General features: G+C 45.6%; 1 protein-coding gene across 4 annotated transcripts; it reads right to left on the bottom strand.

The window, feature by feature from the left end:
* Nucleotides 1–317: 317 nt before the first annotated feature.
* Nucleotides 318–7130, bottom strand: LOC123424502 (FACT complex subunit SPT16). 4 transcript variants are annotated; one of them, XM_045108122.1, is made up of 5 exons: nucleotides 6990–7130; nucleotides 6506–6801; nucleotides 4631–4692; nucleotides 4063–4126; nucleotides 318–3950 (listed from the first exon to the last, which is right to left on the bottom strand). In XM_045108122.1, exon 5 carries the CDS (start codon nucleotides 3916–3918, stop codon nucleotides 652–654), a length of 3267 nt encoding a protein of 1088 aa, XP_044964057.1. In that variant the 5' UTR covers nucleotides 3919–3950; nucleotides 4063–4126; nucleotides 4631–4692; nucleotides 6506–6801; nucleotides 6990–7130; the 3' UTR covers nucleotides 318–651. The 4 variants fall into 4 exon arrangements, with proteins under 4 accessions (XP_044964057.1, XP_044964059.1, XP_044964060.1 ...); XM_045108124.1 differs by lacking the exons at nucleotides 6506–6801; nucleotides 6990–7130 and adding an exon at nucleotides 5611–5660; XM_045108125.1 differs by lacking the exons at nucleotides 6506–6801; nucleotides 6990–7130 and adding an exon at nucleotides 5611–5660 and having other exon boundaries at nucleotides 4636–4692.
* Between the last annotated feature and the right edge of the window lie 14871 nt (nucleotides 7131–22001).

Genomic DNA, 22001 nt, shown 5'->3' with positions numbered 1-22001 from the left:
CGCTCTGGGAGGAGTACTATCAACTCCAAACCCAACTCCCCGGTGAGCTCGTCTACAACAGCATGTACGGAAGCGAGCCGCTGTCAACCGAGGTCATCTCCAGCTAGACGACGGTCATCCGTCCTCTGCTTGGCATGGTCGCATTAGCTTATTCCAGACACTTGTAGGTGTTTGTGCAGCGTTTATTCGGACATGTAGGCCAACCGAAATGCGCACTCTGCACAAAGAAACGGCAGAGGACAGAACGTTTGGCAACTACCCGAGCGAAATGCTTGTTCCGCATACACAGAAGCATCACGAAAAACGGGACGGAAACATGCCAAATGAAAATCATACAAACAAACTGGAGGTCAAACATTTCTACAATAAAGCATTACATCAACCAGGACACAGCAGATGAACCAGCTTGAATTTATCCAAAAGACAAAAAGAAGTCTTCAGACTGCCACACACGCTAGGTAATAATAACATAACATAACAACTCACCAAGGTTCCGACTGACTATATAATGATAATACGAGCAAAGCTACTGCAGAAACGAGTACGGCGATGGCCTAAAGAGCGAACAAGACGGCTTCTGCTACAACCAACCATACGAATACCATGCCTCCCGGAAGGGCCGATTCAGAGGACGCGACCAAGACGAACCAATCACCTGAACTTCGGCTTCTTCAAGGGCAGCCCCCCCTTGGAGCCACCACGGTCTGGCGGCGGGCGAGACTTGTTGCCGCTGCTGCTGCCACCACGATGTGGCGGTGGAGCATGCTTGCTGCTGCTGCTAGGGCCACGCTGTGGTGGTGCGCCCGACTTGCTGAAGGTCTTGACCTTGCGGCGCCTCCTTTCTTCCTCGCTGTCTGATTCAGCGCCATGGTCCCGGTCCGCGTTGGTCGCCTCCCGCTCCAGCTCATCCCAGGTCTTGCCCTTCTCTTCCTCAGAGTCTTCATCAGAATCCTCTTCCTCGTCCTCGTCAGATTCAACCAAGGACGCGCTGTCAGAGTCTTCTTCTTCTGATTCAGACTCAGGCTCAGCATCAGAAGGCTCATACCCCTGGTCTGATTCCTCTGTTTCCTCTGCCTCGGAATCACTTGCCTCCATGTTCAGGAACTCCCAGCCACCATCATCAACAAACTTCTGAGGATCATCAATGATAGTCTTCAGGATAGGACGCCAGTTCAGATTCAGCCTGCTCTCATAGTACTTGAGATCAGTGGTGTCAAGCCACTCCTTTATCGCGTCAAGTGAGGTTGACGGGATGGAGTCGATGCGGAGAACATCCTTCTTGAAGTCCTTGAACACGATAGCCATGTCAAAGTTCTTTGTTCCAAAGCCCACCCTCTCCAGATTAACAATCTCTATCTCGCCCAGGGTCACCACCAGGAAGGGAGTCTCAATCAGCTCAACCAGACAAGTTGAAGTTGGAATGATGAAAGCTGAAGCTTTATACGGAACCCCATGGAATCCAAGCTCTCTCAGAGGGATATCAAACTCCAGATCAAGCCCCTTGAACTGTGGTTGCGACCAGTGGTCATTAACCTTGTTGATATAGTTCTGGAACTCCATGTTGATTCTGTTCTTCCGGTCCCTCTCACGCTGCTCTTCTTCAATCTCATCAGGGTCAAGGGCTGATCTCCTGCTGCCACCAACAGTTTGAACAACATCCATCACTTCAACATAAAACTGGACATCCTTCGTCTTCTTGTTTCCAACCATGATATGATTGTGCAGATGGAAATGAAGGAGTGTAATCATTTCTTTCTCTGCTGGCTGGAAGAAAGCATGTTTTATATTCCCATACATGATATCCACACGCTCATCGGCCCGTGAAGTAGAATATCTGAAACCATTAACATGGGCCTCAAGAGTTCCTGTCAGCTTTCTCCCACGACCACCAAATGGAGGCCTTATCCAGACATCATTAAGCCTCATTTGCTTTGTTTTGGTGCTTGCCTGCTGGAGCTTCTCCTGAGTAACAAGGGTGGCCCTTTCAGCTCTCTCTGACTCCCTTGAAGCTACTTGCCTCCTCAATGTTTTGATCTGCTGGACAACTTCACTGCTATGCCGTGGATCCTTTGAGCGGAATGTAATCTCTTTCAAGTAGATAGCTCCTTGAGACTTCAGATCCTTGTCATTTGAGAATGGCATGCCAGGTACATTGAAGAAAATGCGGATAGTGCAGGTGCGGTTATCCTGGTGGCTGGTCACACTCTTCACAGTAGAAACATGGAAAGGGACCATACTGCCATATATAGGTAAGAGAACAGCTTCATTCCTCTGATCTACTTGAATCACCAACTCTCTCGAATAAGGTACATCATTCACATTCTTGTATGCAACAAGCTCATTTGAATTCCTAGAAGGACCACGGCCATCGCCGGAACCAGAACCACCCCCAGCAAGCCTTCTAGCAGTCTCTTCATTCTTTTGACGAGCAAGTTCAGCTTGGTGCTGTCTCCGGAGCTCTTCCTTGGACATCTCCTGGTTGTCTGACCGGAGTGTTGCCTTGGATGGTAGTGCTTCCACGCCATTTGGCTCAACCTTAGCCCGCTTCGGCTTCGGAGCTTCCTCCTCATCTTCATTAAATGAATATGCAACATCTTTAACAGCCTTGGAGCAATTGGTCAAGATCTCTGCACCCTTGTCATTAACTAAAGCTGTATCAGCTAATAACAAAGAGAACTGCTTTGTCTTCTCATTGTTTGTTTCTGCCTGTATATTACTCAAACCAATGTTGACATTGAAAATCATGCCCTCTTTTATCAGACGGTCATTCTTGGCATTCAAGTTTAAGCCAGATTCTCGGAACTCAAGGCCAATTCCAGTTCCAGCTGACTTTGTTAGATTAGGAAGCAGTTCAGGGGCATTCTTCTCAAACACTGCAACTGCAGCCTTAAAAACTGCAGACATCTGATTGCCGGGTTTACATGCTGCTAAAGCAGCTTCCTGAGCTTTCAGAAGTGTCTCATACGCCTTACTCTGTGCCGGGGTAGCATCTATCAGAAATGTTCTGGCAACATTGGAACAGTAGTTACTGTACCTGGACCCAATTGCACAGATAATAATACTTGCAGGATCATAGTACAGATAATCATCATTGCTGGAGGCACCTGGCCTAAGATCAAACTTCCCTCCACTTTGAAAGACAGGAGGATAGCATATATCAATATTTTCAGGCTTCAACTTCACCTTGGCCTTCAAAGGATCAAGAATAACCTTCTCCGTGTCATCCATCAATGAGGAGTGTGAGACTTTTCTCTCCTCATCAATAACCTTCTCCATGGTTGGTACCACAAAGTTTTTCATCACGGATGAAGTTAGGTAAGCAGCCTTCTTCACACATATGATCTCTGGGGCGTCTTTCACAGCAAAAAGCTCAGAAAACCCTTGTGTTACGTCTGCAAGTTGTACAGATCCACCAGATAACTTTTCTGCCCATGTTTCAAGGAGCTTACCCTCAGGTGCCTCTTTTGCAATGTGACCAACAACTGGAGTGCCAGATTTCGACTGAGCAGAAACAGCACGCAGTATTTCATCCATCAGGTCAATGCCATCCCCATTCTTGCTTTTGACATGCAAGACAATATCAGAACCAACAGCCTCACTTGCAGCATCCTTGAGGGTTCCAATGAGATTTGCTTTCTTCTGGCTGCATATGAAATGTATCTGCTTCTGCGTAAAGACAATTATGGTTTCTGGAAATTCATATCCAAGTAACCAAACATCCAGAGCTGTGGATTTCAAATAACGGAGATCCTCAGAAGGAGGCGGGGTAGCAATTGCAATGGCATCAGAAGAAGCCCAAAGATCAGACTTGTTTCCGTTCCAATGGTCATAAAACACCTTAAGCCGCTTTCTGAAGATCTCTAGATTGATTGTATATGCTGCTCCTGAGCCTGACTTTGCTTTACCATTATCTGTCATCTTTACCACGAAGCACACATTAACCAAGCCAACTGCAGAAAAATTGGTGATAATTAGCTAGTGCAATCATCTGACAAATACAAGTTTACACCATCAAAGGCAATGGATGTTCAGAAAATATTTCATCAAGTCCCAGATAAATACCTCACAGAAAAAGAGTGACAATCCAGGACGCCAAGGCTTAATTGCTTATCACAACCTTTTTATCCTGGGAACAGAGCATGCAAACTGGGTCAATTGTTATGAATTATAATACTGCAAAAACAAGAAATCCAGTCTTGTATCATTCCAACCACTGCCACATTGGTTAGCATAGAAGCACCGTATGTTTTGAGACAAAATAACACATATCTATACAATAAATTCTTGCAATGTTAAACACATCAGTAATAAAGATTTAGGTCATCAAGAATGAATTGAAGTCTCATCATTAAACAGCATAAACTGCTACATGGGTTATGAAGCCAGGGAAAAAATAGTCAGCTTATCTGTTCAATATGAACATGATGAAATCTTTTGCCTATTTCCAAACTGAGGTCAAGATAACTGTCCATGATACTAAAGTATCCACACATGAGCAATCATGGCATACTTCAGGGAAATAAACTAGTTCAAGCAAATGAAGGTTATTTGCATTGACCAGTCTAAATACCAGTTTACACTATCAAGATCAATGGATGTGCAGAAAGTACTTCAAGCCCAAGACAAATACCTCACAGAAGAAGTGGTAGTCCAGAATAACAATGCTCAATTGCTTATCACAGCCCTTTTATCCTGAAAACATAGCGTGCAAACGGATTCAATTAATCTGAATTAATACTGTGAAAACAATAAATCCGGTCTCGTATCATTCCAAACACTGCCACACCGGCATGCTAGCATAGCAGCACCACTTGTTTTGGGATGAAACAATACACATACCTCAATGGTAAATTCTTGCAACGTTAGAGACACAAGTAAAATAGATTTGGGGCATCAAAAAAGGAACTAAAACCTCATTATTAGAACAGCATCAACCGCTATGTGGGTTACAAAGCCAGGGAAAAAACAGCCATCTTATCTGTTTAATACGAACATACAATGATTTTTTTCGCCTATTTCCAAACAGAGAGATAAAAGATAACCATCCACGATTTCAGTATCCGCACATTAGTAATGATTCCAAACTGCCATCGCTGCGACTACTGAAGATTCGGAGCGCTCATATAGTGCAAGACAACAGTGCTAGCTCCAATTAAAAAATAAAAAATAATTAATCTGTCTAATTTAACCCTTTTCGAAATGGACTCGGTTGAATTTAGTTTAGTCCTTGAGAAGTTGTATATGAGCGGATAAACAATTAGACGGGCGAAACTAGTGCGGGAATCAAAGAGCGAAACGTGTAACCACGTACGCAAATCTGATCGTACCAACGCGGGCCTGATTCCTAGAGGTTCTAGGGTTACACCGCGACGACGCGGGGAATGGTACGCGCAAACCCTAGCTCGAATTCCCCCGCAACCGAACCGCGGAAATTTCACCGTAGCACGTCAGATCCGGCCGAAGCGGGGAACGCGGGCGTGGTTACGGGGCGGGAGAGGCGGCGGCGACGGACGGCGAGGCCCGGCAACCGCGGGGCGGAGGACGCGGGGGAGGGTGGGTACGGGGCCGTGAGGAGGACGGGAGGAGGGAGGTTGGGGAGGGGAGCAGTACCTCGGCGATCGGCGAGGCGAGGCGCGCCGGGGGACGGGGGCGGGCGTCCGGATCTGGGCCACCGGCGAGGGGTGGGGGGCGAGGGACGGGGGAGGAGGAGGGGGATGGGGGCGGCGACGGGGGGTGGGGGAGAAAAAGGATTGTGGGGTGACGGCAGGATGAGGAGAGCGGCGGGAAATGGGTGCGTGCGGGCGGGCGGGAGTGCCCTAGCGCCGCGCGGGCTGCAGGCCCGTTTCCGCGGCTCTTTTTTCGCGATTTTCGGATGCGGCGCCGCCGAATGCCGGTTTCCTCCTCCTCCTCCTCCTCCTCCTCCTCCTCCTCTTCTTCTTTTTATCGTTAATTAATTGGCTAAGCAAAATTTAACCAATGGGTCGCCTCAACTACGTGTCGTGCGCGATGATTTTGTCAATCTTAAAACTTTTATGATTTTGATTTAATCGTTGATACATATTGTGTGAGTGTGTAGGTGTGGAGTTGTGTGAGTGTGTGTGGCTCAAACGAGGACATGGTCAATGGTATGTCTTCATAGTGTCGCCTCCCTCTAGAGCCAACTAGCACGGATGCTATAATGAATTGCCGGTTGCTCGAGCGAATAGGCAAGCAATGAAGGGGAAAATGAAATATAGGGATATGATCTGGATGTGGCATATGGGTGATGGTGTGAATGTGTTTGGTTCGATGGGCAATGTCGATGGTATGCCCTCCCCACACACGTACCACTCTCCTCTCCCCAACCCCCCATCCCCCCTCTCCCACACACACAACCTAGATGCAACTAGGCTCGGGTGCCACCTAAAGATCCCGATGGCTGCAAAGAAAAGGCAAAAATATATAAGGGGGGAGAGAGAAAATGGTGCGGACCAAGTGCACGGGCCATGGTCGTCACTTGCAATACCTTGATTTTGTCAACGACGCATCCCTGAGCTCATCCATGTGGCCATGGCCTGATCTGGTTGAAGACCAGCCCTGCCAGGATCAGACTCTCATAGAAAAATAGTTCGGCAGCGTGCTGGATCTGGGAGGAACATGGTCGTCGCCGATTCGCATCGTCCTTCTTCAGTTGAGATCGTGCCCGGATGGGCGATCACACAAACGGGTTCCTATAGGAACGAATGAGTGTATGGCTTGTACCAACCATCGCACATCTCTGAAGCTCGCCCAGGAAGAGAGCGCAAGAAAATAGATCCAGATCTGGTCACCGTCAGAAAAAACATGTTTTAGAGGTGCTAGATCCAGGATTTTTTCGTGCTGAGAGAGCACAATTGGTGATGGTTAGGTAACAAAAGGAAAAAAGCAAGGAAATACAAGGCAAAAAGGAAAGACAGAGTGTGGTCCGGACGTAGCGCAAGTGCACACGCCATGGTCAATGCATACAATACCTTGCGTCCGCCGGCGACAAGGCCTTTAGCCCGTCCATCTGGTAATGGCCGAGGTCTGTCGTGACTGGATTACGACAGAAAATGGCGCGATGATGCCGGATCTAGGAGGAACACGGGCGTCGACATCAATCTGCGTCAACATTTTTTGGTTGAGATCGTTCCCAGGCGCACCATCACGCAGTTGGATGCCGAGAAGAACGAAGGAGTGACAGCTTGTACCAACCATCGCACATTCATGAAGCGCCTCGAGGAAGATAGCATAAGAATGGATCCAGATCTAGGAACCGGCACAAAAACATGCGGTAGAGGACCTGGATCCGGCAATTTTTCATGCCAGAAAGCATGGTTAGTGGAGGATGGGATCGTACGGAGAGATGGATATGGAAGGGGGGTTTGGGGAAAGAAGATGCGTACCGGGACGATGGATCTGGAATTTTGTAGTTTCGAGAGGTGAGGGGAGTATGCCCCTCACGAAGTTGTGGTCTCAACTTGTGTGTGGGGGGGGGGAGTAGAACCCATCGGCTCGTTTTATTCTGTTTATGCGGATGGATGGTGCCACCATATGCCTTGGTAGCGTGGGGCCCGGACCATGGTCCCGCGGTGTGTCAAGGAGGTCCACGAGAGAAAGCAAGAAAAAAGAAAGGTGGGAGAAAATGGAGTGAGAGGAGGTGAGAAATCTCCCTATCAACTAGAGTGAGCTCCACCATGGCTAGATCGAGCAATTGACAACTGGAGCGAGCCCCATCATGGCCAGGTCGAGCACCCTGTGTGGTGATCAAGCGCCCTAGCGGCCATAGAATCTCCACCATGGCTAGATCGAGTGCCCTAGCGGTCAGAGGGAGTCCCACCACATCCGAATCGAGCCCCGATGGTCTAAACGGGTTCCACAACAGACATATTGAGTGTCCCATTGATTGGAGTGGGCTCCACGACCGAATTGAGCCCCCTTATGATATGAACAGTCTCCATCATGGCCATATTGGGCGTTAACAATCATAGTGAGCTCCATTGTAGCCATATTTAAAACGCCTAGACAAGTGGAGCAAGCTACAAGACAACCAGATTAAGTTTCATGGCCAGACGATGCTTTCAAGCGGGTGCGAGCTCCCTAGTGGCATGACCTTGACAAAAGAGGCGACTCATGATGGTTTTTAGAGAGAAATAACTCACTTGCTATACGAGGGAGGTATTTCCCTATCCGGATGTGATGGACAAATGAGGAACTATGACTAGTAAAATAGTTGGAGAGGGGTATGGCGATGGTGGATCCATGCCATGGTCACTTCGGTTTTTGGTATCAGGTGAGAAAGTTGATCAATTGATAGCCCCATATTTTCTGTCTGGGTGGGATGGACCAATATATTTAGTTTCTTGAAATAAGTTTATCTCGATGGTTTGTAAATGCAAGTTTAGTCAATTATTATAGTTTATAATTGTAGCTTGTCACACTTTATTAACCACGTGTCTCCAATGTTGCGGACTAAGGCATATGCTAGATTTTCCCACAGAGTGTCACAACGTTTGTTCTCAAAAAACTTCAAATGAACGGCTAGTGTTCGGCCAGACATGTGCTAATTTTACATCGGTCAGGTCAGGTCCAAGTAGTTGTTTATCTTATCAAATTTCACTGTGAACCGTGTTGCACATGCAAACCACATAACCAAACACATCCCACGAGGTGATATGATAAGCTCTCGCATCACGTTTGATAGGTATGCGAAAAAGTTGATGGAGGGAGTGATGCGGTAAGCCCTCACATCGTGTTTTATAAACAGTGGAAAGAGTGGCATAACCTGTCATTAAAAAAAACTGTCATTCGAATCCTGATACTTTGTTTTCGTTTGTATGGAACGAGAATTATATATAGTATTTTAAAGAAAAAAATATTCCTATACGTTGGCTAGTGATGATTTGTGAAATTTGAAAGATGATAACATAGGTACTGACAAATGGTTTAGATGCTTCATGCAAAACAACACCACGGCCCATTCGTTCCCTCCTTGTTTATTTGAAAGAGTGAAGTTCAAATTCGAACTCTACTGTTTTCGAGTTTTTATCTTCTCAAACAATCACGGTGAACGTGTAACTAGTGAGAGTATAAAAGCATGCAAAAAGGTCACCATATGTGTTCCCTGTGTGAATGTGACCATTTGAAAGTGCGTTATATCGACTAGAGGGGGGGTGAATAGGAGATTTTTAGAATTTCATCACTGAGGAAATTCCTTTTGAGGAAATTCCTCACTGATGACTAACTTACAGCGGAAACAGTTAAGGATCAGTCGTGCAATCGTTCACAACAGCAGTATTGCAGAGTGAAGATTATGAAAACAGATTGCACAGTAAGCGGGCACGCAGAATACAGATGATGTTTAACTCAAGTGAAGAATTTGGGGTTGAGGAAATTCAGAGAAAGTCTTCAGCAAATTCTTCAAACAGTCATAGTGAATGTCATCAACACATAATACAGAGAATGTAAAGAGTTGAGGAATTAGAACCCGATTCTTGGTGAAGACAGTTGTTGATGACCCAGTTCCAACTGCTGTGACAGTTGTACATCTGGTTTGGAGCGGCTTGGTATTGAAACCAAAGGACACCCAGTCCCGGGACACACAGTCCCTACCGTACTCTCCTTGAGCTAAGGACACACAGTCATCGCCCAACACTCGTGGTAAGTCTTCAGGGCAGACTTCCAAACCCTCACAAACTCGGTCACCCGGCGATCCACAATTGACTGCTGGATTGCTCTAGACCATGACGCCTAACCGTCTGGAGGATGCACAGTCCTCAAAGGTAAAAGGCTTCAGTCCCACACAGGAACAACTTCTTCAGTGATGCTCAATCACTAGGTTTGGTTTGTGGTTTCGGTGGGTGGTGTATTTCCTCACTGATGATTTACTCTCGAAAGCTCTGAGGAATTTGGGTTGCTCTTATGACAAGTGTCAGTTTGTAACGGAGCAGCCAACCAGCTAGTGGTTGTGGGGGGCGGCTATTTATAGCCTGGGAGCATCCCGACATGATTTGACATTTATGCCCTTAAATAATATGACCGTTGGAGTGGATAAGATCAGTGACTTGGCGTGGCTTATCGAAACGGTCGGGACTCTCAACTGTGAGAGTCCTCATGTCACTCATATTCCTCACTTGAGGCTTTTGGTAGTATTTGGCTTGGGTTGAGCATCATGAGGAAATTCATTCCATAGCATTACTTTGACCCCCTTTAACAGTACGGTGTTCCTATTCATCAAATGCGAAGAAAGTAAAACAGAAAACGTAAATCTTCATGCTTCAATTTCTTCAGAACGATTTTCTTCAGGAACCACCGATCTTCTCAATATCAATATCTTCATGAGGAATATCAATTTCATCGCAATTTCTTCGCGATTCATTTCTTCAGCTTCAGACCAATTTCTTTAACTGAAGACATATATTTTTAGGGGCCGATATTCTTCAAATATCTCAAACTCCTCAATGACTTATAGATCCTGTGTACACTTATAAACACATTATATACTTAACCTATAAGTCTTCAAACCACCAAAATCACTAAGGGGCACTAGATGCACTTACACCATTGTTCCATGAATTGTGAGTGGATGCGGATTTAGAACGCAAGTTTACGTATCCTTCTTTGGAAACTTGAAAGGATTATATTTTCTAGAATTTTAAAAATCATGCAAATGTAGAGATAATAGCTAGAAAATCTCCTTGTATATGTTTTTGTTAAAAATATGATCGTTTGTGAGTTGTGCAAACATCATGAATTGAGCTGCAAAGCAAAATGTTATGTTATGAGTTACATAACTCAATGCACATGGGTTTATTGTTGGGAACGTCGCATGAAAAATGAAATATTTCCTACACTCACCAAGATCAATCTGTGGAGACAAACATCTACGAGAGTGGAGTGCATATACATATTCATGTAGATCACTAAGCGGAAGCGTTGAGAAACGCGGTTGATGTAGTCGAACGTCTTCGCGATCCAATCATGATCCGTCCCGGGACCCAAACACGAACGTCCCGATCAAGTGTCGAATGGATGATACCCACGCATTCAGCACACATACAACTCGATGACGCCTTCACCTCCTCGATTCAACGAGCGAGGGTGAAGTGGTAGATGAGTTCTCCGGCAACACAACGGCGTAGCGGCGGTGCTGGTGGTGCGATCTCAGCAGGGCTTCGCCAAGCGCTGTCGCAAACATGTTTCTGAGGAGAAATCAATCTAGGGAGAGAGGTAGGGTTGCACATATGCATTGGGGCGGTGTTGACCTCTCTCTACCTCTCTATATACAGGAGGAGAGGGTAGGTGGGGCGCAGCCTTGGCCCCTCCTCCAAGGGAGGGTTGGCTGGCCAAGTGGGGAAGAGTCCACCTCCAACAAGGGAGGCGAGCACCCGGGAAGGAGTCCCTCCTCCTCAAGGCACCTCCTCACCTACCACTTGGGCGCATGGGCCTCTTTGGGGTCGGCTGCGCAGCCCACCAGGGGCTGGTGCGCCACCTCTTAGGCACATGTGCCCCCCGGGGTGGGTGGGCCCCTCCTGATGGACCCCCGGAACCCTTTCGACACTCCCCGTACAAATAGCGGGACCTGGATGTCCATATTAGTTCCTACATATTCTACGAAGATCTTTATCGGTCGAACCATGATGTCAAGGATTCAATCAATCCCATATGGAGTTCCCTTTGTCCATTGGTATGTTACTTACCAGAGATACAATCATCGATATCTCCATACCTAGTTCAATCTCGTTACCGACAAGTCTCTTTACTCGTTCCGTAATACACGAATCTCGGGCAAGTAACATACCGAAGGACAAAGGGAATGACATACGGGATTATATGAATCCTTGGCACTGAGGTTCAATCGATAAGATCTTCGTAGAATATGTAGGATCCAATATGGGCATCCAAGTCCCGTTGTTGGATATTGACCGAGGAGTCCCTTGGGTCATGTGTACATAGTTCTCAAACCCGCAGGGTCTGCACGCTTAAGGTTCGGCGATGTTTTATGCGTATTTGAGTTATATGGTTGGTTAGCGAATGTTGTTAGGAGTCCTGGATGAGATCAGAGACGTCATGAGGGTTTCCAGAATGGTCCGGATACGAATATTGATATATAGGATGACCTCATTTGATTACCGGAAAGTTTTCGGCATTACCGGGAATGTACCAGGAGTGACGAATGGGTTCCGGATGTCACCGGGGAGGGCCAGCCCACCCGGGGGAATCCCATAGGCCTTAGGGGTGCCGCACCAGCCCTTAGTGGGCTGGTGGGACAACCCAAGAGGCCCTATACGCAGGAGAAGAAGAAATCAAAGAGAAAAAAGGGGGAAGTGGGAAAGTGGAGAAGGACTCCACCTCCCACTCCTAGTTGGACTAGGATTGGAGGAGGACTCCTCTTCCCCCCCTTCGGCCGACCCCTTGAGGCTCCCTTGAGCCTCAAGACAGGTCCCTCCCCCCTCCTATATATATACTGAGGTATTAGGACTGATTTGAGACAACTTTGCCACGACAGCCGGACCACATACCTCCACGGGTTTTCCTCTAGATCGTATTTCTGCGGAGCTCGGACGGAGCCCTGCTGAGATGGATCACCACCAACCTCCGGAGCGTCGTCTCGCTGTCGGAGAACTCATCTACCTCTCCGTCTCTCTTGCTGGATCAAGAAGGCCGAGATCATCGTCGAGCTGTACGTGTGCTGAACGTGGAGGTGTCGTCTGTTCGGCACTAGATCGGAGCGGATCGTGGGACGGATCGCGGGACGGTTCGCGGGGCGGATCGAGGGACGTGAGGACGTTCCACTACATCAACCGCGTTTCATAACGCTTCCTGCTGTGCGATCTACAAGGGTACGTAGATCCAAATCCCCTCTCATAGATGGACATCACCATGATAGGTCTTCGTGCGCGTAGGATTTTTTTTTCCCATGCGACGTTCCCCAACAGTGGCATCATGATCTAGGTTCATGCGTAGATGTCATCTCGAGTAGAACACAAAAGTTTTTGTGGGTAGTGATGTGCGATTTGCTGCCCTCCTTAGTCTTTTCTTGATTCCGCGGTATTGTTGGATCGAAGCGGCTCGGACCGACATTACTCGTACGCTTACGAGAGACTGGTTTCATCGCTACGAGCAACCCGTTGCTCAAAGATGACCGGCGAGTGTCGGTTTCTCCAACTTTAGTTGAATTGGATTTGACCAAGGAGGTCCTTGGAGAGAGGTTAAATAGCAATTCATACATCCCCGTTGTGGTGTTTGCGTAAGTAAGATGCGATCCTACTAGATACCCATGGCAACCACGTAAAACATGCAACAACAATTAGAGGACGTCTAACTTGTTTTTGCAGGGTATGCTTGTGATGTGATATGGCCGACGATGTGATGTGATAGATTGGATGTATGAGATGCTCAATGTTGTAATAGTTAATATCGACTTGCACGTCGATGGTACGGCAACCGACAGGAGCCATAGGGTTGTCTTTAAACCAATGTTTGTGCTTGCAGATGCATTTACTATATTGCTAGGACGTAGCTTTAGTAGTAATAGCATGAGTAGCACGACAACCCCAATGGCGACACGTTGATGGAGATCATGGTGTGTCGTCGGTGACAAGAAGATCGTGCTGGTGCTTTGGTGATGGAGATCAAGAAGCACATGATGATGGCCATATCATGTCACTTATGAATTGCATGTGATGTTAATCCTTTTATGCACCTTATTTTGCTTAGAACGACGGTAGCATTATGAGGTGATCTCTCACTAAAATAAATTGTGTTCTCCCCGACTGTGCACCGTTGCTACAGTTCGTTGTTTCGAGACACATACAACGGGTGCAAAACAGTTGCACACGCGGAACACTCGGGTTAAGCTTGACGAGCCTAGCATGTGCAGACATGGCCTCGGAACACATGAGACCGAAAGGTCGATCATGAATCATATAGTTGATATGATTAGCATAGGGATGCTTACCACTGAAACTATCCTCAACTCACGTGATGATCGGACTTGAGCTAGTGGAATTGGATCATGAACCACTCAAATGACTAGAGAGATGTACTTTTTGAGTGGGAGTTTAGCAAGTAATTTGATTAGTTAAACTCTAATTATCTTGAACATGGTCTAAGTCCACTTTGAAAATATTTGTGTTGTAGATCAATAGCTCACGCGATAGTCATCCTGAATTTTAATACGTTCCTAGAGAAAGCTAAGTTGAAAGATGATGGAAGCAACTTTGTAGACTGGGCTCGTAATCTTAAGTTGCTCGTGCAAGCTGGGAAAAAGGATTATGTCCTTAATGCTGCGCTAGGAGATGAACCACTCGCCGCGGCTGACCAAGATGCTAAGGACGCTTGGTTAGCACGCAAGGAGGACTACTCAGTAGTTCAATGTGCAGTCTTGTATGGCTTAGAACCGGGACTTCAACGTCGCTTTGAGCATCATGGAGCATATGATATGTTCCGGGAGTTGAAGTTTATCTTTCATAAGAAATCCCGGATTGAGAGGTATGAGACCTCCGATAAATTCTATGCTTGCAAGATGGAGGAGAATTCGTCTGTTAGTGAACATGTGCTCAAAATGTGTGGGTACTCAAACCGTCTAGCTGAGTTGGGGATTGAACTCCCGCAAGAGGCTATCACTGACAGAATTCTTCAATCACTGCCACCAAGCTATAAGGGCTTTGTGTTGAACTATAACATGCAAGGGATGAACAAGTCACCCGGCGAGTTATTCACGATGCTGAAAGTCGCAGAGTCAGAACTCCGTAAAGAGCATCAAGTGTTGATGGTGAATAAGACCACTAGTTTCAAGAGAAACGGCAAAGGAAAGAAGGGTAATTCAAAGAAGAGCGGCAAGCCTGTTGCCAATCTGACGAAGAAACCCAAAGCTGGACATAAGCCTGAAACAGAGTGCTATTATTGCAAGGGTATGGGTCACTGGAAGCGCAACAACCCCAAGTATCTAGCTGATAAGAAGGCGGGCAAAGAAAAATTAGGTATATTCGATATACATGTTATTGATGTGTACTTAACGAGCTCTCGTAGTAGTGTCTGAGTATTCGATACCGGTTTTGTTGCTCATATTTGCAACTCGAAATAGGAACTGCGGAATAAGCGAAGGCTGGCAAAGGATGAAGTGACGATGCGCGTGGGAAATGGTTCCAAGGTTGATGCAATCGCCGTTGGCACAGTTTCACTTTGGTTACCATCAGGATTAGTTATGAACTTAAATAAATGTTATTTAGTGCCTGCGTTAAGCATGAACATTATATCTGGATCTTGTTTATTGCGAGACGGTTACTCATTTAAGTCAGAGAATAATGGTTGTTCTATTTCTATGAGTAATATCTTTTATGGTCATGCACCCAGTGTGAGAGGATTGTTCATATTGAATCTTGATAGTGATAATACACATATACATAACATTGAGACCAAACGAGTTAGAGTTAACAATGATAGCGCCATGTTTTTATGGCACTGTCGCTTAGGTCATATAGGTGTAAAGCGCATGAAGAAACTCCATACCGATGGATTTTTGGAGTCACTTGACTTTGATTCACTTGACACGTGCGAACCACGCCTCATGGGCAAGATGACTAAAACTCCGTTCTCCGGAACAATGGAGCGTGCAAGTGACTTGTTGGAAATCATACATACCGATGTGTGTGGTCCGATGAGTGTGGAGGCACGCGGCATATATCGTTATTTTCTCACCTTCACTGACGATTTGAGTAGATATGGTTATGTCTACTTGATGAAGCACAAGTATGAAACATTTGAAAAGTTCAAGCAATTTTAGAGTGAAGTTGAAAATCATCGTAACAAGAAGATCAAGTTCCTACGGTCTGATCATGGGGGTGAATATCTGAGTTTCGAGTTTGGTGCTCACTTAAGACAATGTGGAATTGTTTCACAGTTGACACCGCCTGGAACACCACAGCGTAATGGTGTGTTCGAACGTTGTAATCGTAATTTATTAGAGATGGTGCGATCTATGATGTCTCTTATCGATTTGCCGTTATCGTTTTGGGGTTATGCATTAGAAACAACTACATTTACTTTAAATAGGGCACCATCGGAATCCATTGAGACGACACCGTATCAGCTGTGGTATGGCAAAAGACCAAAGTTGTCGTTTCTTAAAGTTTGGGGATGTGATGCTTATGTCAAAAAGCTTCAGCCTGAAAAGTGTTTGTTGCTAAGAATGGAGCTTTTCTCGAGAAGGAGTTTCTCTCGAGAGAATTGAGTGGGAGGAAGATAGAACTTGATGAGGTTGTCGAACCTTTCATCCCTCTGGATGGTGGCGTAGGGCAAGGGGAAACCCCTCTCGTTGCGATGCCGGTTGAGGAGGAAGTTAATGATGATGATCATGAAACTTCAAATCAAGTTCCTATCGAACCTCGCAGGTCGACGAGACCGCGTACTACTACAGAGTGGTACGGTAATCCCCTCTTATCAATTATGTTGTTGGACAACAATGAGCCTGCGAATTATGAAGAAGCAATGGTGGGCCCGGATTCCAACAAATGGCTGGAGGCCATGAAGTCCGAGATAGGATCAATGTATGAAAACAAAGTGTGGACTTTGGAAGTACTACCTGAAGGCCGCAAGGCTATTCAAAACAAACGGATCTTTAAGAAGAAGACGGATGCTGAGGGTAATGTGACCGTTTATAAAGCTCGACTTGTGGCAAAGGTTTTTTCACAAGTTCAAGGAATTGACTACGATGAGACATTCTCACCCGTAGCGATGCTTAAGTCCGTCAGAATCATGTTAGCAATAGCTGCATTTTTCGATTATGAAATCTGGCAGATGGATGTTTAAACGGCGTTCCTTAACGGTTTCCTTAAGGAAGAGTTGTATATGATGCAAACCGAAGGTTTTGTCGATACTAAAAATGCTAACAAAGTGTGCAAGCTCCAGTGATCCATTTATGGACTGGTGCAAGCATCTCGGAGTTGGAATAAACGCTTTGATGAGGTGATCATAGCATTTGGGTTTATACAGGTGGTTGGAGAATCCTGTATTTACAAGAAAGTGAGTGGGAGCTCTGTGGCGTTTCTAATATTATATGTGGATGACATATTGTTGATTGGAAACAACGTGGAGATTTTGGAGAGCATAAAAGGTTACTTGAATAAAAGTTTCTCTATGAAGGACCTAGGAGAAGCTGCTTACATTCTAGGTATTAAGATCTATAGGGATAGATCGAAACGCCTGATAGGACTTTCACAAAGCACATACCTTGATAAAGTTTTGAAGAAGTTCAAAATGGATCAGTCCAAGAAAGGGTTCTTGCCAGTATTACAAGGTATAAAATTGAGTAAGACTCAGTGCCCAGCAACCGAGGAAGATAGAAAGACAATGAGTTCCGTCCCCTACGCTTCAACCGTAGGTTCTATCATGTATGCAATGATGTGCACTAGACCGGACGTTAACCTAGCCATAAGTATGGCAGGCAGGTTCCAGAGTAATCCAGGAGTGGATCACTGGACGGCGGTCAGGAATATCCTGAAGTACCTGAAAAGGACTAAGGAGATGTTTCTCGTATATGGAGGTGACAAAGAGCTCGCCGTAAAAGGTTACGTCAATGCAAGCTTTGACACATATCCGGATGACTCTAAGTCGTAGACCGGATACGTATTTATTCTTAATGGGGGTGCGGTAAGCTGGTGCAGTTCCAAGCAAAGCATCGTAGCTGATTCTACATGTGAAGCGGAGTACATGGCCGCCTCGGAGGCAGCTAAGGAGGGTGTCTTGATGAAGCAGTTAATGACGCATCTTGGAGTGGTGCCGAGCGCACTGAATCCAATAACCCTGTTTTGTGACAACACGGGTGCCATTGCCTTAGCAAAGGAACCACGGTTTCACAAGAAGACCAGACACATGACTCCGTGACAACAGACCTTCCCCTGCAACGGCACCAGAAGAATGCTGCTAGCACTCTCCGATAATCGAAACTAGAAGAATGTTGTTGACGGCCCACGAGCGCGTGGGATCACAACAGTTTTCGAGGGTAGAGTATTCGACCCAAATTTGTTGATACGCCAAACAGGAGGTGAGAGGATACTCTCAAGTATTAGCAGCTGAATGTGTCATTTTCAACCACACCAGAAAGATTAGTATCTGCAAGCAAAGAGTCAGCAACAAAGTAGTATGATAACAACGGTGTCAGAAACGATCTGTTGACGGCAGACTATTCCTAACGATTGTATCAATGTCGCCAGAAGTTGCCCGTTGATGGAAATTGTCTGTTCCCGTCAACGACCAGTGAATCAAACTTGTAGCAGGTAGCAGCCGTGTAACGAGTAATAGCAGTGGCAAGAAACAACAGTAATGACAACAGTAGCAAGTAGCAACAGTAGCAAACGACAGTAGTAACAGCAGTAGCAGCAGAGCAAGATAAGTAACAGCAGTAGCAGCAGAGCAAGATAAGTAACAGCAGTAGCAGTAGAGCAAGACAAGTAACATCAGCAGTAGGACAAACTCGTAGGTAATGGGTCGGTGATTTGTTTGGATGATATTCATCATGCAACAGTTATAACACGGAGAGATATGTGGCTAGCTCCCGTTCGTCAATGTGATGTAGGCATGCATTCTGTGTGTCTTCATACGTGTTTAGGGAAAAGTACTCGCATCACATCTATTGTCCATCCCTCCCGTGGCAGCAGGGTCCAAAAGGAAACTACGGGATATTAAGGTTCTCCTTTTAATAAAGAACCGGACCAACGCATTAGCACTTGGTGAACACATGAACTCCTCAAACTATGGTCATCACCGGGAGTGGTTCCGGTTATTGTCACTCAGGGGTTGCCGGATCATAACACATAGTAGGTAACTACAACTTGCAAGATCGGATCTAAAACACACATATATTGGTGACAACATAATAATTTCAGATCTGAAATCATGGCACTCGGGCCCTAGTGACAAGCATTAAGCATGGCAAAGTAGTAGCAACATCAATCTCAGAACATAGTGGATACTAGGGATCAATCCCCGTCAAAACTAACTCGATTACATGATAGATCTCATCCTACTCATCACCGCCCAGCGAGCCTACAAATAGATTAATCACGAACGATGAAGAGCTTCATGGAATTGGAGAGGGAAGAAGGTTGATGATGACGATGGCGACGATTTCCCCTCTCCGGAGCCCAAAACGGACTCCAGATCTGCCTTCCAGATGAAGAACAGGATGTGGCGGCACCTCCGTATCGCAAACGCGACGAAATCTTCTCTCTTTATTTTTTCTGGGACGAAAGTGAACTTATAGAGCTGAGATTGGGGGCGGCAGAGCCACGTGGGCCCCACAAGCTTGCTAGCCGACACCAGGGGGGTGGCAGCTATAGGGCTTGTGGCCCACTGGCCCACCCCCTCTGGTGGATCTTTGCGCAGGAATTTTTTGATATTTTCCAGAAATATTCTCCGTAAATATTCAGGACGTTTTGAGAACTTTCATTTCTGCACAAAAACAACACCAAGGCAATTCTGCTGAAAACAGCGTTAGTCCAGGTTAGTTCCATTTAAATCATGCAAATTAGAGTCCAAAACAAGGGCAAAAGAGTTTGGAAAAGTAGATACGATGGAGACGTATCAACTCCCCCAAGCTTAAAACCTTGCTTGTCCTCAAGCAACTCAGTTGACAAACTGAGAGAGAAAGAAAAACTTTGACAAACTCTGTTTGATCTTGTTGTTGCAACTATGTCTAACTCATAACCAGAATTTCAGCAAGATCACAAGTTAACCACATAAGCAAGTGACACAAAGGTCTCACGGTAAACTAATATCAATGGCATAATCAGCTAACGAGCAAATAATAATGAGTTTCAAATACCAACACTTCAATCAAAACAAGCATGAAGCAATATGAATAGGTGGTATCTCGCTAGCTCTTTCTGAGACCGCAAAACATAAATGCAAAGCACTTTCAAAGATCAAGGGTTGACTAAACATTGTAATTCATAGCAACGAAGATCCAGTCATAGTCATACTCAATATCAATCAAAAGCAAAGCATAAAAATGACAGAGGTGCTCTCTAATTGGTGCTTATAAAAGAGGAGGATGACTCAACAGGAAAATAAATAGACAGGCCCTTCGCAGAGGGAAGCGTTGATTTGCAGAGGTGCCAAAGCTCAAGCTTTGAAAACAGAGATAATAATTTTGGGTGGCATGCTTTCATTGTCAACGCAATGACCAAGAGTTCTCAATATCTTCCATGCTACTCATGCTATAGGCGGTTCCCAAACAGAGAAGTAAAGTTTTAACTCCCCCACCACCAATCAATCACACTCCATGGCTAGCCGAATCCTCGGGTACCGTCCATACTAACATCAATCCGGGGGGAGTCTTATTTGACAGTTATGTTTTCGATTTAAGCATGGAACTGGGCATTCCAATTGCCGGCCCCTTTCTCGTGAATGACAGTGAACAAACACATGTCGAGGATAACACTCCTAGCATGGAAGATACCAATAGCCCCCTGTCACCACATGAGCGGTTCAGGCATGCAAAACATATTATTTCTTGAAGGTTTAGAGAGTGGCACATGCAAATTTACTTGGAACGGCAGGTAGATACCGCAAATAGGTAGGTATGATGGACTCTCATGGAAAAAAAATTGGGTTTATGGAAGTGGATGCACAAGCAGTATTCCGCTTAGTACAAGTGAAGGCTAGCAAAAGATTGGGAAGCGACCAACTAGAGAGCGACAACAGTCATCAAGATGCAATGAGTTTGACTAACATTGAATGCAAGCATGAACAAGATATAAATCACCATGAACATGAACATCATAGAGGCTATGTTGATTTTGTTTCAACTACATGCATGAACATGCGCCAAGTCAAGCCACTTGAATCATTCAAAGGAGAATACCATCCTATCATACTACATCATAGTCATCTCAAAATCTATGTTGGCAATCAAGACAAACCATTATAAGCTCTCAGCTAGTTAAGCATGGCATCAGAAACTATGATCTCTAAGTTGTCATTGCAAACATGGTTCTCTCACAACAAAGCTGAATCAGGCATGACAAGCTAGTCATATTTACAAAAACAAAATAGATAGAGTTCATACCAGCTTTTTCAGTCTCAGTCACTTCATCATATATCATCATTATTGCCTTTCATTTGCACGACGGACGATGTGAACAATAATAAGAGCATTGGACTAAGCTGAATCTGCAGGCAAACACAAAGGAGAAGACAAAGTAATATGGCTCTTTGAAAGCTAAACAGGTATGCATGCAAGAACCACTAAACATTGTAACCAATATCTTCTACCTTGACCCAAAGAAAAAGAAAACTAATTACACGGGAAAGCTCCCAACAAGCAAAAGAAGAAAGGAAAATATTTTTGGGTTTTCTCAAAAGGACACAAAACAAGAAAACGAAAACGAAAATAAACTAGCCTGGATAATATAGTGGCGAAGTGTAAACACCGGCTAACAAAGTGAAAGCATAAGCATGAACGTAAAGTCGATGAGAACACGTACTCCCCCAAGCTTAGGCTTTTGGCCTAGCTTGGTCTACTTCCAAGGTGGGAAATAACCAACTCCGGGATACTCCGGAGCAGACTGTGGATGCCACTGCTGTGTGATCTCCTCTGGCTCCCACTGATAAACCGGCGTCTGGTACTCGACTGGCGGCTCGGGCGCATGCACCTGTGGTTGGGCCAAGCCCCAATATGCGTAGATGTCCGAGGGCATAATAGTGTACCTGCCTGCATGAATATCGAACAAACAAGGAGCAGGCAAAGTAATAGTCTCTCGAGTACCCTGACTAAATACCAGGTTATAAATCATCCGTCTACTAGCATCTCTATCCGGAAAATCATGGCGAACCATGCTGTCATAATCAAGATATTTCTCACGGAGAAGCATCTCTCCTTCCTCTCCCAGTCTAATGGGTATCTCAAAGTGTCTGGCAAGACGGGTAGCATAGATACCTCCATAGACGACACCCTTGAAACGGTTGGTGTTCAACCGCTGGGTTACTATAACACCTAGGCT

The sequence above is a fragment of the Hordeum vulgare genome, chromosome 2H (assembly GCF_904849725.1).
Source record: "Hordeum vulgare subsp. vulgare chromosome 2H, MorexV3_pseudomolecules_assembly, whole genome shotgun sequence".
NCBI lineage: Eukaryota > Viridiplantae > Streptophyta > Magnoliopsida > Poales > Poaceae > Hordeum > Hordeum vulgare.
The sequence above is the reverse complement of the archived record's forward strand: the minus strand, read 5'-3'. Positions and strand labels throughout refer to the sequence as shown.

What these genes read in the sequence shown, in the direction of transcription:
- LOC123424502 (XM_045108122.1), bottom strand. Translation starts at nt 3,918, where the DNA reads ATGACAGATAATGGTAAAGCAAAGTCAGGCTCAGGAGCAGCATATACA.